This window comes from Amphibalanus amphitrite, unplaced genomic scaffold (assembly GCF_019059575.1).
Source record: "Amphibalanus amphitrite isolate SeventyFive unplaced genomic scaffold, NRLGWU_Aamphi_draft 000639F_arrow, whole genome shotgun sequence".
NCBI lineage: Eukaryota > Metazoa > Arthropoda > Thecostraca > Balanomorpha > Balanidae > Amphibalanus > Amphibalanus amphitrite.
This window is the reverse complement of record NW_024882133.1, coordinates 377,507-394,775: the sequence shown is the minus strand read 5'-3', so window position 1 is coordinate 394,775 and position 17,269 is coordinate 377,507. Positions and strand designations below refer to the sequence as shown.

Sequence of the window (17,269 nt, the reverse complement as noted above, 5' to 3'; positions counted from 1 at the left end):
TGCTTCTATACGTTATTTGTGCGCCTGCACGTCACTACTCCTATTGAGGAGCACACACCAAGTGTCCACCGTGGCCGACACCTGTGGACAATCACGAGGGTGCGGCTGGCGCGACGAGGGTCCGGGTGGAGACCAGACGCCGGCACATGTGGCGGATGGTGACAGTCGCGGCGACCAGTGGCGCAGATGCAAAAAGGACGACCAGTGGACTTTCTAGGTTTGACTCACTAGATTTGCCCAGAAGACCGAGAACGTTGCTTTCGAGGCTTGCTATGTGTGACGCAGAAACGGCGCTCTCGTTGCAGGCACAGATAGCCAAAATGCATTGCGGTGAAACCTTCTGGCGCGATCTCTCCTAAACCTCAAAACACTTACTTGGTGCCGTGTTAATGACTCGGAAGTGTTCCTCTCGAACCGTTATCTAAGCTGGTGCAGCGCCGTCATGTTGCGGAGTGTGACCGCTGTGGGAAGTGACCAGCCACAGTACCGCCAGCCCAGCAGCGGCGCCGGTGGCTCCTCGGGATGCTGGCCGTCACTCTGTCGACCGTGTATCCAAGGTGGCGCACGCAACAGGAGGAACGACAGGTAGGCACCGAGAGCTCCCGACGTTTGAGATACGGATCATAACCATTTCCTTTTTAATATATCGTCAACTAGTTTTGCTGCCATGATTTGTTACATCATTTTGTCATAACAGGCGAGCATTTCCGTGCCGCGGAGGAAGGGTATTTATTGGTTGTTCTCAGGTTTGTTTTTCAAGAAATCTAGGAGAAAATGACGGTCACCGTTGGGCACTTACATCATTTCCACACTTGCTGCAACAAGGGTCAGCACAGAGCCACAGAATGAGGTCGAGTCACCACGTCGCGTTGAGAAACCTCACTTCAAGAAACTAAGTACCTAAGCAAATTCTGGTACTGGTAAAGGCACGAAATGTCTACGATGTGTAGTCTATGTCGCATCATATATCGTAGGCTATATATTCCATGGTAGAGGCACTGGCTGCAGTCGTGATCGCATCTGCTTGTGCCTATCTATTTAACTTCAGAAAACGTTTTTACTTCTTACTGATATGCAGCACGCCCCTTGCCGATCTGTTCATGATCTTGTTAGGAGATAAACACTCCCAAGCTAAATCCATAATGTGAAATGATAGGCATAGCAACTGACGCGTCTTGATGGCAGTACAATAATTGGTACCTAAGTCGATGGCACACGATTGTTGCATTTGATACTATTGCATAAAAGCTGTTTCAGCTATAAAACATATTTCAAACGGTTATTGGCATTAGGTAGCCCAAGCATTAAGCCTTGGCTAAGTCAGACACAATCGGAAAGTGTGCAAAATAAATTTCTTAGTAATATTTGATAATTTTTAACCTCCATCCTTGCATGATTTGCGAGCCGATATTCATTGTATAAATTTTGCTTGCTTTGTTGAGTTAAGCCCTTTCGATCTAATGGCTTCATAGGATTGCAATGACTGATGAATTAGGGGGAGACATTGGTCTGGGCGGGGACTCTGGCGCTCTGCCGTGATTGAGACCGTCATATGGACAGCCCAACCAGCCCTTCTAACGTCAACCCCACCGCACGATGGGCCTGCTGCTGAGAAACTACCCACATCGGATAAAAGTGATCGTTCAGTCAGGACCAAGGGGTTTGAGGACTGAGGAGTTAGCCTGGAAACGTCGACTGGATTTGTGCCTCCTGAGGATAGATAAGAAAAATCCATTCCCAAAAAAAGGGGGGCTCCTATCTCCTGGCTCCATTCCCAGCCCCTTAGCCCGTTGTCGAAAGCAGATCCTAGTTATCGCGCCTATCGGTGCCGTCATCGTCATCCCCGAGGTGCCGAGAGTGTGAGTGTGTCGCCACCTATGCGGAGGTGGACAGGGCGTCAGTGCGGTGGTGGTCGACCTCCCTTCGCGTGCGAAGAGGGCGCTGCGATCGCAGGGACTTGTCCGTCGACGGTCGAGCGAGCTGGTGCTGCTTGATGTCAGTGCACTGGGCTCAAGCACCGCACCATGAGGAGGGAATTTATTGTTTGTGAATTGCGACTTGCTGGAAATGCACAAATACAAACGTGACATGCGTGCTCAGGAAGGATTAGAAAACATCCACTCTGGCGAACAGTGACCATCTTTTTCTAATCTGTGGACCTGATGACCATGCCATCTCATCCGTGCATAGATCTTGTTTCGAAATGACGGTCAACCTATCCTGGCAATCGGTGAAAGCAGCTGCAAATTGGAGCCTGCAATGCAATAAATGCTTCTCCTGGGTGACTGTGAAGCTGGATGGCCGGTACCTTCGTGTGTGGGCATGCTTTTCCTTCGGGACAGCCTCGTCTGTAGTGGCGCACCAGCCGGTCAAATCATCCATACGTCTCCTCCTATCGTCTGGGGACATTAGGACCATTTTGGAGGTCGTTTAAAGACTATACAGTACACAAGGCGGCTTTCTGTGTTCCTGAAGGCCGCCGTCTGAGGAAAGGGATCTGAGGGACGAGGGTAGTCATTTGGGGAGTGATGCTCAGAGCATTCTTATAAGAGTAGTTCCGACAGTCTGAGAGGCCTCGGATATTCACTAGAGGGACTTCAGGCTATACTGCCTAGTGTTTCAAATAGTCTTGAGGACCTCAAGCTAGCCACTGCTTTCAACCAGCTTCGTACAATAGCGCCAAGCGTGCTGTCCTGATACTTTCGGACGACAGATAGTGTGCGTCATCGATTTCTGTCAGTGCCAGTGGCATCAAAAGTCAGCGCGTTTTGCGTGCTCCCATTTGTTGGGTACCTCCGATGCATGTGTTTGACCTTGTCCTTAGTCAAAAGGCGTGGTGCGCAATTGGTTTTTATACCGTCGCCCAATGTACTCGCGCTGCTTGTCCTTTCACTCCTGAGGTAGCGTGCAGTTGAGTGTTGGCGCACTGACCTTTCGGGCCACGTCCTTATGGTGCAGCCGTCAGCCTAGCCTCAAAAGGTCGGCTCACATTTGAACTGAACTCTTGTGTGCCATGCGTACCTTTTTAATGTACCTGAATAGATGTGTGTGTACGCGTAGGTAATATATGATCAGAAAAAAATAGTCGGAACGCGTTGGCTCGCCGAGGCTTCACATGGGCTTGGGACCTTGTTCCACGTAGTATTTACGGAATGATTGGCAAATAATGTGTGGTAGATACGAAATAATGCAGGTATGGTTGATTAATTGCTACTTGGCAGCACGCGCCACGAAAAATAAGTGAGGTGAATGAGCAATGGAAATAATAAGCATCATGAAAACGAATTTTACTGAACAAGATGTTTAAAACAAAACGAATTTAATGAACAAAATGCTAGTGTTTATCTGAGTTATTAGCGGGTACAATGTTCACATTTCCTCTGTGCTGTTAGCACTCGCAATTTTGTTTCGCTTCATCTTTAGTCTTTATTGCAGGTGTCGAGCATCATACGTAATACAACGCTTCTCATTATACATATTGATGTGAAATGGATGGAAATAGTAATATGAAATCGATTACTTTATCTTTCGTATTACTTTATCTATCTATATCTATATCGATTACTTTATCTTTGGCAGTCAAGGATCAGGAGGTCATGGCTGGGAAGACTTTATACATGGGCAGACATGGATGTCACCTGACTCCTCTGTGTGTAGGCTGCAGTGTGTGTCTTTTTAGCATGTGTGTTTGTGTGTGTGTTTATATGATGTGAAGGGTTTTTATGGACCAGTATGGTCTGGAATACAGTTTTGTCTTGTCTATCTTAAGATTTAGAAAGAGCATCGAAATTCATCGAAACGCAACTAAAGAAAAAGAATGTTACATAAAAAGAAAAACACCTTAATTTGACGTAAGGTGAACTCCCGTCACTGCTACCTAGTCTAAAGTCTCGTTCACTGCTCTAAGTAATATTAGTCCTGAGCCATTCTGTAATCTGATCACGGGGCAAGGTTCGACGACGCTCCGCTTTGTTGTCCACTGAGGTAACTCGATTGAACCAATCAGGCCAATTAGATTAGTCACGGCGCAAACGGCGCTGGCATTTGGCAGCTGGCAGCACACCTGACATGACTCGCCTGGCAGTGACCTCACTCAGAGAGATCCACAGTGGAGCTGTCTCTCTCCCTCTCCCTCCGAGCCCGGCCAGTTCCGCTCAGTAGTCCATTTCCATTCTGACATTTCGACTTCCATGTCGGCTCCCCTTCGGCCTTCTGGAGGAGACCGGGGCCGAGCACCGCGCCGCTCACCAGGCGGCCAATGTGACCGGCGCAGCTGACACGTGTGCGCCGCTTTTGTCACCGACAAATTGGCGCCGCCAGCTGTCCGGCCGTGAACTATGGACGGTGGCCAGCACGGCTCGCGCAGAGTGCCGCCCTGAAGTGACCGGAATGACGCCCATCGACCGAGCTGCGTGCGTGCCACGCCGACCGACCGATACAGCAGTCGAGGAGTTCACCTATTGGAGAAATGGACGCCATCGCTCTCTTTTAGACAGCGCCATTAAAGAATAACAGCGGTCAATGAGCAGGTTGTTGCCGCGCTGTTGCGCGTTAATTGCTGGTCTCAAGACAAGTAGGCTGATGGAGTGGATAATGCCTCTTCATTTTATCACCACTGCTGTAAATGGTATAATAACATTGAACAAAAACAAAGCCCGGTGCCTAAATATATAAATATAGATATGAAAATAACTATTGCAGCATGGCACAGCGTGGTGCCGGTTCCAGTTCAAATAAAACCCACCTATCAGTCAGTGTCTGTCGCTGGTCATCTATCATACTCCGTCTGTCAGCGCCGTCAGCTGTCTTCTGTCAGCCGTCAGCTGTCTTCTGTCGTCTGTCGTCTGTCGTCCGTCGTCTGTCAGCTGTCTTCTGTCGTCTGTCGTCCGTCGTCTGTCGTCTGTCGTCGCTGCTGGCCACTGACCAGCGTTCTCCCGCTGTCGCGCCGCTCCTGACCGCGGCAGCCGTCACCTCGCGCCTACCAACGCCACCTCTGAAGGCCTCGGGCGACACAACGTGACCGAGACGCGACCGTGACCCCGATCGTGACCCCATCGTGATGTAACCGTGACCCAACCGTGACCGTAAGCCGGACTGTCCGTACATACGCCGACAGCGTTACTATGGGAGCCCCGATCAATGGCCAGTGGCAAACAATTGAGCGTGGCCCGTGAGTCGGCGGCAGAGGTGTGCGCCGCCGGACCGACGCGACGACCCGCCGGCGGTCGGCGGCCGGCCCGGGGTCGAGCGCCGTCCGACGGCCGGGTCGCGTCAGTGACGCCCGCGGCGGCGGCGGCGGCGGTGACGGGGTCGGTGGCGGTGGGTTGGTGGTGTCTCGTTGGTCGTGGTCGCAGTGACAGCGAGGAGTTGGTCGGGGTGACACTGAAGGTAATGAGGACAATGGGACCGGACTCGCTGAGGCTTTTTAGCGATCCCAGTGTATGGACTTTGGATGATCGTGATGTGAAATAGGACTACTGATAACGGAGAGTGAGTGACATCTCATCAGTGCCATCCGCTGGCATCATCACTCAGTGATTGGCGCACACTGAGAAGTGATGGGCGATCAGTACTAAATCGCCCAGACTCCCATACTCAACAACTTCCGAACCCAGTGACTCGGTGACGCCAGTGACACTCCGTTCCCGTTGACGACTCACCGAGTTGGACGGCCGTACGTCATCCGGAAGGTCCCCGCCGGCGTCTCTGGCGTCATCCCCGCCGGCGGCGGCGGCGGACGGGCCTGCGACCATGGCCGCCGTGGCCATGTATGGCCTGGGCGGCGATGGGATGGACGGTTCCGGCATGCGGCACGTGCGCTACCACGATCACACGTAAGTCACGACGGCGGATCGGGAGTCGCGGGAGACCAGGCGACGAGGTCTTGTCGATGTTAGAGTGAGTTTGCGAAATCCGTGAATCCGCGGATTTCCTAGGAAATCCGCGAAGGCCCTAGTGGCTCCGCGGATGAACATCAAGTCTAGTATGTTCGCGGATAAACGGGCGGGGATCCGCGGATGAACAAGACTCTTCAGGATAACCGCGAACTCCCTGAAGAGTTGACGAGATCCGCGAACCACCAGGGGAATCCGCGGAGTAACGATTCATTCTAGTGAGTTTGTGTAGTTCCTATGCGTTTCATACAGCTATCTAGACTAGAATGCATGGGATATTGGGTAGATCATTAGCGACTTAACCCGCGCCCCGTTGGGGTCTGCCGAGCAACGCGCCCTATTGGGGGGGAGGGGGCATTCCCCCCTAAGATCTCGAGAACCACGTAGCATAGCGACAAGCCGCAAACGGTGTTGGATAGACCCAGCGGGGAACTACCTTATGACCCAATTTCATTGACCTAGGTCAAAGCGATAACGTCACAGGTCAGGTCAAATGTCGAATTTTCACCGTTTACAGGCATTTCAAGAAATGTGTTGTGCTTGTAAAATCGAGTAAAATGCATGTCACTGAAAATCAACGATGGGGAATTGTTCTTCAAACACATATTTTGCTAGTTGAGGTCACTGATGCCAGGTCAGGTCACAGAGGGTCACAATATGGAAATATGATGTGATGCATGTTTTATGGTCCATTTTACATTTTACCATTTTACAAATGCGATTATGTGGGTAAGGCAGCCTTTGGGGCCAGTTCAGGTTATGCTCTGGTGAAGGTCAGGTCAAGGTCAGGTCAAATTAGCTCAAATTTCAAAGTTGATATTTTTGCGCGGGTTGATGTAATTGTAATTGATGTAATTGTTGATGTAATTTCGTCCACAGCAGAAGTAAGGTGTGGTTTCAGTCATGGGTATGTTCTGCTTCTGAAGCCTAGGAACGATTAGCCAGACTGCAACGAGACTTTAAATGTAGCTTACATGTATCTTCACCCTTGCAGCTACAACTTTATCTATTGACGTCTTCTTTTCAATCAGTTCGCATTTAAAAATCGTCGGTCAAAGCCATCCGTTGAGATAGGTAAAACCACACATTACTTTAGCGGTGGGCTGTACGTGTTGGGTTCTCGTATCGGAGTTCAGCATTGCCCCTCCAGTCGAAATGCTCCCCAGAATAGATATACTGTGGCGCCGGGCTGGAGCGGCTGTAGGCGCGGTGCTGACCGGTCGGGTCAGGTCGGTTTGTGGCAAAAGGGCAAGTTGGGGAGGGGAGGGGCAACTGCCCCACCAACTGTACAGAAAGCTCCGCCCCTGAGGAAGAGTGAGCATTACTGTTATTCATACACACTTGCATACATTCACATGATCGCTCAGATGCCTTTCCAGCTTTCCATTCATGGTTGGGAGAAAAGTAAGCAGACTGGTCGCAGAAGTTCAACCACGCCAAAAATGGCTTACCGTCTATTATTTAATTGCATATTGATATTTGCGAACGACGTCTAAGCGAGATGAAAGAATAATTCGCGAACTCACTAGAATGAATCGGTACCTACCTACTCCGCGAATTCCAACAGCAACTGGGAAAACACCAATACGGGCGAGGGTTAAGTCGCAGACGATCTAACCAATATGCCCTTGCATTCTTGATTCTTGTCATAAGATAGCTGCATGAAACGCAAAGGACCTTCGCAAACTCACTAGAATGAATCGTTACTCCGCGGATTCCCCGGGTGGTTCGCGGATCTCGTCAACTCTTCAGGGAGTTCGCGGTTATCCTGAAGAGTCTTGTTCATCCGCGGATCCCCGCCCGTTTATCCGCGAACATACTAGACTTGGTGTTCGTCCGCGGAGCCACTAGGGACTTCGCGGATTCCCTAGGAAATCCGCGGATCCACCGATTTCGCAAACTCACTCTCAAACATCGATTCTGATTGATGTGGTGACATTCCCCTGTTGTTGGAAACCAAGATGTCTAGCCACATGGGTATAGTTATGTTGGTAACATTTTGTATCAGACTCGTATCTCATGAACACTGGGACTGTATGGGCATTTCACACGACTAGATGAAATAAAATATGGTATATTTTGTTATCTAAGCTTTATCATATTCCTACAATGGCATGTATTCACATGTATGCATTTCAGCAATCGTTAAAACGTCAACATTCCCAGTCAAACTTAAACGTCAAAAAGGAAAACTCGTGTTCTTAGATCAGAAATTCACGCATTCAAAACAAAACTCTGCGTCTAGAACACTTCTTCGACGCCATAAGGGCTGCAAGATGAATTTATGCATTAGATATTTGGTATGTAGATTTAAATATTGCGTTTCGGTGCCGTTCTGCAGCGCCGTGTTCTTCCGTTCGATTTTTCGCCGTGGTGAATGAGGCAGGGCCGCGGTTGTTGCGGCTGGGGAAGGGACGGGGGGTGCCAGGGCGATTATCGTCATCATGGAACATTGATTACCGACCCCGGGCTGACGGAGTGGCTGCACGGTGGCCGCGGCACACTTCACACACACACGAGCGGTCCCGACAAATCCGCCAGGAACCAGCCCGCGATGGGTCGAAAGCACGCGTGGATATACGCATTACACAATGCGATACTGTGGTAACAGAAGCTGCTAAAATGTCATTAAATATTCTTTGATTTAATTTGTAATTTGTAATTCGTAGTTTTGCCGAGTATGCTGTATGAGGCGGGTCTTTATTGTCAACACTCCACCATGTTTTATGTGTGAAGGATAAACGGGAGCCACAACGGACTCGTTGGGATAAATGCCGTGTCATTAATCATCAGGGCGATGGGGTGTGATGTAATTATCCTGATGGCTTGCCTATGCCACACAAGGAAATATAATGGGTGGGAGTGCTATTGCCGAGTGCTAATATGTGCAGTAGACGGCGTGTCAATGACCGTTATTCTTGACAATATGTCATTTGTCGGAATATTGTTGAGCGTAATTTGTATAAAAGTGAGTGATTGTGGAGCTGTTCAGTTATTTTTGCTGTGACCAAGGCACAAACAGAGTTGAACGTGTTTGGTGGTCGCTAAATGCTGGGGAACTCCCTTTTTACCGGGGCCAATTCTGTTACATTATAATTTACTTACAATCCACTCCTGCCACCCCATTTTCACGGGTAACATATACTGTGGTTGCTTCTAAGATTATTTTAATGTTCTTAGAAATACTTTTTTAAGTTGCCTGAGTGATGTCAATGACTGGTCATTTCCTCGTGCTTTGCCTACATTCTCATTTATTGCCCGATAAACGCCAACCCGAACGAGACAAAATGCATAGGCCGTAGGCTGGTGTAAATATGCATAATGAAGAATCGTTAGTTAAAATTTTCTTACAAAATGCAAGATACCAATGGATTGAAGAATTATTTGTCAGCTACATAACATGCAAATAGGGCACTAGTACGACATATGCTAGTAATAGTTTTCAATTAAGCTTTGACAACTTAGTTTTTACCCTCTGTTGCCTTCTTATCTCTGATCTCATGCTGAGTTATACTTTATTTTCCACATCAATCACAAATTCAGCCATCCGCCAGGCGCGCAGAATGGACCGGACACCTGACAGCGCTGTCCGCGTCGATTTACGCCCCTCGATACGTGCGGGTCGCGCGCGACTCGCGGGCCCCGCGGCGCGCCGGGCATTCTTGCCGAAATAGCGGCCGGCCGGCTCTGTGGGTCACTGTCTGCCGCTGGGCTCGTCCGTCAGAGCCACAGAGGTGTGTGACGAGACAGGCGACCCGCGCCGGGCCGCGCTGAACCCCGGAATGCCGGCCATCGCTCGCAGAGTGCCGGCTCATCGGTCGCCCGCGCCAGCTCGCGCCGCGTCCCGCCCCGCTCCTCGGGGTCACGCCGCGCCGGACCGACCTGTGGCGATCCCAGGCGGGGTAACTGTCGGAGTTGGCCAGCCTGGGACCCGGTGGAAACGGTGCTCAATCGATGAAATGGGAAGGATGATGTCCCTTGTGAGATCTTTATTGCGTGTATTGATTACACAATTGCTGTGGGCGTTGATGGTTTGTAATCGAGCAGTAACACATTAAGGTTGATGTGGCGGTGTCACAGACCCATTTTGCTCGTTTTTCGAGCCCTATTTTTCAAATATCCTTGATTGTTGTTGAAGTGGAATGCAGCTTGCGGTGGATGGTATTGATCCAGTATTTGGGGATTTTGCTTATTTGTTTATTTACCATGATCATCAACAGAGAAATTATCCACTAGCAGGTGAAGCAGACGTGCTCCTGAGCCACAACATTACCATCCGAGCATTGATTCCTCGAAAGATATCGATTACTCTCACCATTTATGTATTTTACTTGTCACATTGTATTTATTCGCAATGCATCGCATACATATTTCTGTGCTCCGGTGTTACTCTTCTTGTCACACCATACATCCACTCGAAATATGTATTTCAGTTGCGGGAATTTTCTATTTCTGTATTTTCCAGCCTCGCTCTGGGCATAAACTGTCGCATGGTACTGCTCATGAAAGTCGAGTAGAAGCCTAGCCGTACGATGGCGCTGCATTTGTTACAAACAAAGATAAATGACTACTTCTTGAGCCAAACGTCCTGAAAAGAAACGCTCTCGACAAAGCATTTAACCGATCTGGCAACAAAAACAAGATCAATGATACAAATGTCCTCCATTCTTTCACGTTCTGCTAACGCTGCTCAATATACCCAGCCCTAAATTCTCTGTGCGTGTGCTCTTTGTCCAGGCTACATAAACCGTACTCATGTGTCGCGAACTATGCGAGTCCCCTTTCTCCCCTCTCTTCCTTCCTAATCCCTTATTTCTCTCTCTCTCTCTCTCTCTCTCTCTCTCTCTCTCTCTCTCTCTCTCTCTCTCTCTCTCTCTCTCTCTCTCTCTCTCTCTCTCTCTCTCTCTCTCTCTCTCTCTCTCTCTCTCTCTCTCTCTCTCTCTCTCTCTCTCTCTCTCTCTCCCTCTCTCCCTAGTTTTGTGAAGTGTCATCGGCGTGGCCACAGCGATGAACACTTGCGTACGCTGCCTGCTGGCCAGATGCCACACCTCCTGTTCAAACACAGTATCTGCAGCTGATGTATGCTATCGCTGATCGGAATCATAAGGATAGATAACGGAACGGAATCAGAGGGCTGTAAGGTGTGAACACTCTGCCAACTGAACGTACCGCTAAACAGTTGTGGAGCATCGATCAAAGATGACAGATAGGAGGGCCGATGGCAGTTGTGGACTGTGAAAAGTGTATAAGATGGTCTGTCCGTGAATAAGGCTTCCAATCCCTAAATTGCATGCCAGTTTAGTTGTGCGGTCGTTTTGTTTGGCTCGTGGGCTCAAACCGAGTTCCCAACTCAGTTCACACATGACATGGTAAAATAACACAGGAAATGTATGCATGTAGTAAATATCCAAGGCTTAAAATAGAGTAAACTCAATTCCCGGAATAGGCCCGGGCAGCGCTTGTCGAACAGCACTGCGGATCCGAAGGTTGGGACTTTAATTGTGAAAAACCGCCCGCCCGCCGCCAAACGCAAACCCCGCAAAACGCGCAAAACGCACGCCGAAAGCGCCAACGCAAACTTCGCAAAAAAAACAATCGCCCGCCCGCCGAAAACCGCAGAAAAAAAAACGCACAAAATGCCGCAAAAAACGCGCGTCCGCCGCAAAACGCAAACACCGCAAAAAAAAACGCAAACACCGCCGCCGCAAAAAAACGCCCGCATCGCCCGCCAACAACCGCGAAACGCCGCAAAAGGCCGCACGCCGCGAACCGCAAAACGCCGCAAAAACGGCCGCCCGCCGCAAACCGCTAAACGCCGCAAAAAACGACCGCCCGCCGCCCGCCGCTAATCGCAAATAGCGGCCGGCCGCCAGCAACCGCAAAACGCCGTAAAAAACGGCCGCCCGCCGCAAACCACAAAACGCCTAAAAAAACGGCCGCCCGCCCCAAAACCGCAAAACGCCGCAAAAAACGGCCGCCCGCCGCAAACCGCCGCTAAAACGGCCGCCCGCCGCCAAACGCAAACAGCAAAAACACCCGCATCGCCCGCCCGCCCGCCGCCAAACAAAAAAAAAACGCAAAAAACGCAAACAACGCCGCAAAAAAAACGCCCGCAACGCACGCACGCCCGCCGCCAACCGCAAAACGCCGCAAAAAAAAACGGCCGCCCGCCGTCAAACGCAAACACCGAAAAAACGCAAACACCGCCGCAAAAAACGCCCGCCGTAGGCAAAACGCAAACACTGACGCATTAAGACAAATATGGCGCCCTGCGGCAAATGTGGTGCATTCATATCTGCCGTTTAAGCAGCCATCCCTTAATTACAGAGCATCCTAATCGTCCAATGTTCGACAAAGTTACGCACATTCTGCGCTTTGCGGCAAAAATGGCGCTTTGAGACAAACGTGGCGCACTGCAACAAACATGGCGCATTCGTTCATGTCGCTTAACAATTCATCCACCCACCAAATTCTAGCCCAATCGAACTTAAACTGAAAAAGTTATGTACATTTGAATATTTCACTATAAAATATCTCCGCAACGGAGGTGCCCAGATTTGCACGTGTGCCACGTGACCACCGGTGGTGCAAGCAGGACTTGTCCCCTCACTGATTGCACCATTTCAGTGTTCCTGGCTTGTGCTGTTTTCGTGCTATAAGGCCACAAGTCGGCAAACACACGATAATCTGGGAGGTACGCGACTCAAACACGTGGCCACGTGGCACGTGCCGGACCTATGAGAGCTTCACCGTTCACGCCACGTGATGACCCATCGACGTGGCCATCAGCATATAAAAGATGACCCCGGCCGGTGTCACCGTCCCTGAACAGTGGACGGCTAAAGTCGAAAAACGGGAAAATTTAGGGAAATTTCACCTTTCGTATATATAATTTCCCCAGAATTTTGAATTTTTCATTTTACAAAAAAATCCGAGATAGCAGTTTTTTAGCCCCCTTCATTCTGTGCCTACACCCGTTTTCAGATCAACCCTATCATAAAATCTGACGTCCTGACGGCTATTTCCCCCATTCCTTGCATTTCACAATGCTAGTATATTTAAGCACCAAAATTGACCCCGTGCCACGGCACGTGCAATAGCACGTGCGCCACGTGACCACTAGTGCGACAAGCTGGACTCATCTGCTCACCGGCTGCGTTGATTTGGTGCCGCTAGGTGGAGTGGTTTCCACGCCATAGGACCCCCAGTTGGCCAATGTCGGATTTTCCCGGAGGTTACCCCATCAAACACGTTTGCACGTGGCACGTGCTTTTCAATCGCCCCATATCTGACCCATACCACGTGGTAGCCGACACCCCGGTGCACAACATATTGGAACTTTTTCAAAATCTAACGTGGAAATTTTTGGCAAAATCGATTTGAAAATAATTTTTCGAATTCGCCATAGGCTCAACATGGGGTAACTGTTTGTAACGATTACCCGAAATTTTGTCAATTATATTTTAAATAATTACCACCATGAGGTGGGGTCCCGGCCCGAGATTCGACCCTAAAAATATAATTCATTTCTAACGTGGAGTTTTTGCGCAAATCGCATTTTAAAATTTTCCCCATGTTAACCCTATGGGGAAATGCACGTGCCGATTACCCCAAAACGTGTCAATTATATTTTTTGCAACTTTGCCGAAAGGTAGCTCCCCGATACGGGACCAAACGCTGAAAATGGCAAGAAATTCTACCGTGCCGTTTTCTTCCCTGTCAAAATGTCCAAAATCGCGGCAGAAACGCTAAACACCCCCCTAGAGAGGTAGCTCAGGTTGGGATTTTCAATAGAAAATCACAATTCTAAAGAATAGTGATTGTTCTTAATTGAAAAGTCCCAACCTTCGGATATGTATGCCTAGGCCTACAATAGCCATGCGCTGTTTTACTGCTATTGCAACCGCACATCAACTCCTGCAACCTATCAAGCTTTCACGCCATTACTCGGTTTACGTAAATTGACGTCGGGTGGTTAACACTCACGCTTAAGTTTTACTTCACAGACGAAATGAAACAACTGGCAAAAGTGTATCCATTCGAAGCGTCGTCGGTTTCAGACGCTAACCTATAGCTGTGATCATCTAGATAACATGAATCATTTTCATGTTATATATGCTTTGATATGTCACGGCAGGATAAAATTGCAATAAAATTTTGTTTCAATTTTGCAATGCTATATTTGTAGCGGCTTTTGGTAGGTACTCTGAGTCGATTAGTGGTTCCTGCCGTCATTCTGTCATCCTGCGATTTTTGGGAAGGTCGATTCTAGGGAAAGCTCCCTGGAAATCAGATGATATGAGTTTTCCTTATTGTCAACCCGTAAAGCCTGCCACATACCGGTTCGTTCAAACTGTGGGTTCAGTAGATCTGTTATTGTTGATCGTTGATTGTTTGCATCCCCTTCGATTTGCATGACCAGAAAGAACAGTTCAAACACCAATCTTCAGGCGCGAATCCTAACAATTTAGCAGCAATATGAAAATGTGGCTGCATTCAGATTTACACGTGCATTAGATACTCGTATACTATAGCACTAAGTTTACACCCTCTTACTATGCACTCTTTTATTTGTGCTCTGCATTAACGCTTTGCCTTTTCGGTTTCGCTGCAAGCAATGCTGCAGGCTGTAACACCAAACGCCGCGGTCGACTGTAACAATACGAGAGTGGCCCAGTAGTAAAACTCCCGAATATGACGCCCCTCGTAGTGGATTTCAACTGCAATGGATGCCGTTGCCCTGAATACAAATGCGATGTTACTACATCCAACTTTACATAGAATCATCGGCAAGCTGACATTGGAAGCCGTCTTTTAAAATAACTTTTATAAGTATTATGCAAAATGAATAATTTCGAACGAGAAAGGATGATGACACGTTATCTTAAATGCATAAATAGCACGATAGCTTTAGCCGATTGTATCATTAACCTAGATGTTTGGAGACCAGCGTATGTGTGTGTTCCACGATTTAGCTTGGCTAAATCTAAATGAGGAATGTTTAGGAGATAGTCCGCAATAGCTATGGACGGGTGGCGATAGTCCCAGTTTCGCCGAGCGATGGCGCCTGCCGTCATGGGCCGGGAGAGGCCATCGCGGCCTCCTCTGATAGGGTGCTGCTGGTGTCCAGAGCCCGACCAGACAGTCGTTCTGGGCCAGACCCTCGTGTGTTACAGTGGTCCGACCGGGGCGCGGTTTGCAGCTGATATCGACACACATTTTTGGGCCGGATTGGTTGGAAGTGCTTGTCCCAGCCCTGTATGTAGTAGACAATCTCGAGCTTCCCATGACATGCAGTTTCTGTAAGTGACATTGAACGTACAGCAGACGGCTAAACACTCACGAAATAAACCTTCTTTTCCTGTCACTTTGTTTCTTGCTCAATCGGTTGTTCTCTAATATAATTCCTCACTTTTTAACTTTGGTTCATTCTTTTTTCTCTTTATCGTTCCTCCTCTATTTCTTTTCTTTTCTCCTTCCTCTGTATCTATGCTGATTACCCAGACTCCTTTCTAACTCTTTGTGGTCCTCGCTGCTCCTATGCTCTGCTCGATACCCCCACTCTCTCGATGACCTCTTCTCTCCCCGCTCCGATGCCGTCATTTTCGGCTCATCCGGCGGCAGGGCTCAATCTGCATTCGTGCCCCGAGGCCCTGGGGCATTAGGAATTGATGGCGCCGCCACCGCCGCCGCCGCCGCCGCCGTCGGCAGCGTTTCGATGCAGAGCGGAACGGCTGTGTTCCGGCGGTGGTTGTCGGCGCCGGTCCCGCTCCCGCTGACCTTGGCCGGCGCGGCAGAGTGGCAGCGCGGCCCGCGGCGGCGGCCGCTTTTTGGGCGACCGCGGCGCGCTGCGCCTGTCGCCGGATTGTGAACGGTATGCTGAGGGGAAGCTCCGAGGTGGCGACATATTTTGGCAGAGAGTCTCGTTAGATTAGCGATCTTGGATTCGGCGACCGTTCGCGGTGGTCGGTGACATCTGGGTGACAGCTGATGGTCACTGGGCCAGAGGATTACCGCTCGCCGTGGGACACGATAGGAGGTTAGTTCGTGATCTCGGACCCACAGGAAATCTTGATGACTTACAGCGCGTCTTGGCAACGCACCGACTCGCGTGCGTCGTACCATATAGAAGGAGAGCGTGGCACGGACTGCATAGGCTGGCACACTGCCCAGTGGCCGCCGGAGGCACTGTATTTTGGGGCGCGTACTCTGACCTGCACCCCGCCCATGCAGGGTGCGTCGACCGGCCCCTATAATTCAGCGCTATAAATCGTCATCAATCAAAACGGATGAATTTGACTGGGAACGTCAGTAATATGAGTGTGATGAAAATTACGCATCGACTAATTTCAAGATCAAATAATCATTTAAATATTTAACATCTCAATGAAAAACTATGTTTTGGGGTCTGGTGCTATGCAGTATTATTATGAATTTCGGGTCAAGCTTCAATTGCTTGAATTGTATAGTGCAAAATGAAGTCGCAGATGACTAAATAATCTAAGCAACTGTAACCACCGCAGTGTCTTTTCAGCAGTTATAATTGACAGTGTGACTGGATTTAACCGATGGATCGTTTACTAAGCTTACAGTTACGTAACAGACCATTTTGTTCACAGCCGACACATTGACACTCTTTAGTCTTTATTGAGTCGGTTTCGCTGAAACTGTGGAGCATCCCATCGGAAATTCAAAGCAGGCCGCCTAAAGGGTATGCTAATTAACGATCTACGATCCACTCGGCGTCATGGAACCACGAGCTGGGCTTTGTGACGTCACAAACAGGGATTTGTTGGCTCATAAACTGGATTCGTGACGTGATTGGTTAGTCTCATTGACAGCGCTAACGTGCATCTCACTCGTTAGTACTTTTTTTCCACGGTTTATCAGTCCCTAAAACGGACTTTTAGAACTCATTGGCGTGGCTTGTCTAAATTAAGACACAGCGCTCTGCTGTTGTTTCAATATTTGTTTATTTGTTTATTTGTTATTTCGGGATGGGGTATTGTCAGCCATAGACATAACCACAAACAAAAGACCTTTTCCCAAAATCGTAAGAATTAAACAAGTGACCCGCCAAGAATGTTTTGACATATCTAGCTGTACGGAATGCGTATACTATGTCACAGATAACAATAGTACAGTAGTAGTAGTAGTAGTAGTAGTAGTAGTAGTAGTAGTAGTAGTAGTAGTAGTAGTAGTAGTAGTAGTAGTAGTAGTAGTAACAGTAGTACTACTGTTATCTGTGACTATGTTTATTTATTTTTAAAACACTTTTTGATATGTTTCCCTCACATTCTTCAATTATTCAATATTGATACAACATATTCATTTCATAAAACGAGAAGAAATACATGTCTTGAAACAATTATTCT

At 48.8% G+C, this 17,269-nt stretch overlaps 1 protein-coding gene and 1 long non-coding RNA gene across 6 annotated transcripts in view; one reads left to right on the top strand and one right to left on the bottom strand.

Annotated features, from left to right (window-relative positions):
* The window catches only part of LOC122363782 (potassium voltage-gated channel protein Shaker-like), an 82,305-nt gene that overhangs the window by 14,234 nt on the left and 50,802 nt on the right, over positions 1–17,269 (top strand). Inside the window, exon 1 of one of the 5 annotated variants that reach the window (XM_043333424.1) lies at positions 265–585. The exons of 2 other annotated variants lie outside the window; for them this stretch is intronic. In XM_043333424.1, coding sequence (XP_043189359.1) covers positions 443–585 — 143 coding nt within the window. In that variant the 5' untranslated portion in view covers positions 265–442. Of the gene's footprint in view, positions 1–264; positions 586–5,377; positions 5,835–17,269 lie in introns of those variants that run through there. 2 more of the 5 variants (XM_043333423.1, XM_043333427.1) reach the window with 2 other exon arrangements.
* The window catches only part of LOC122363784, a 65,404-nt gene that overhangs the window by 12,830 nt on the left and 35,305 nt on the right, over positions 1–17,269 (bottom strand). The gene's annotated exons all lie outside the window — the stretch shown is intronic.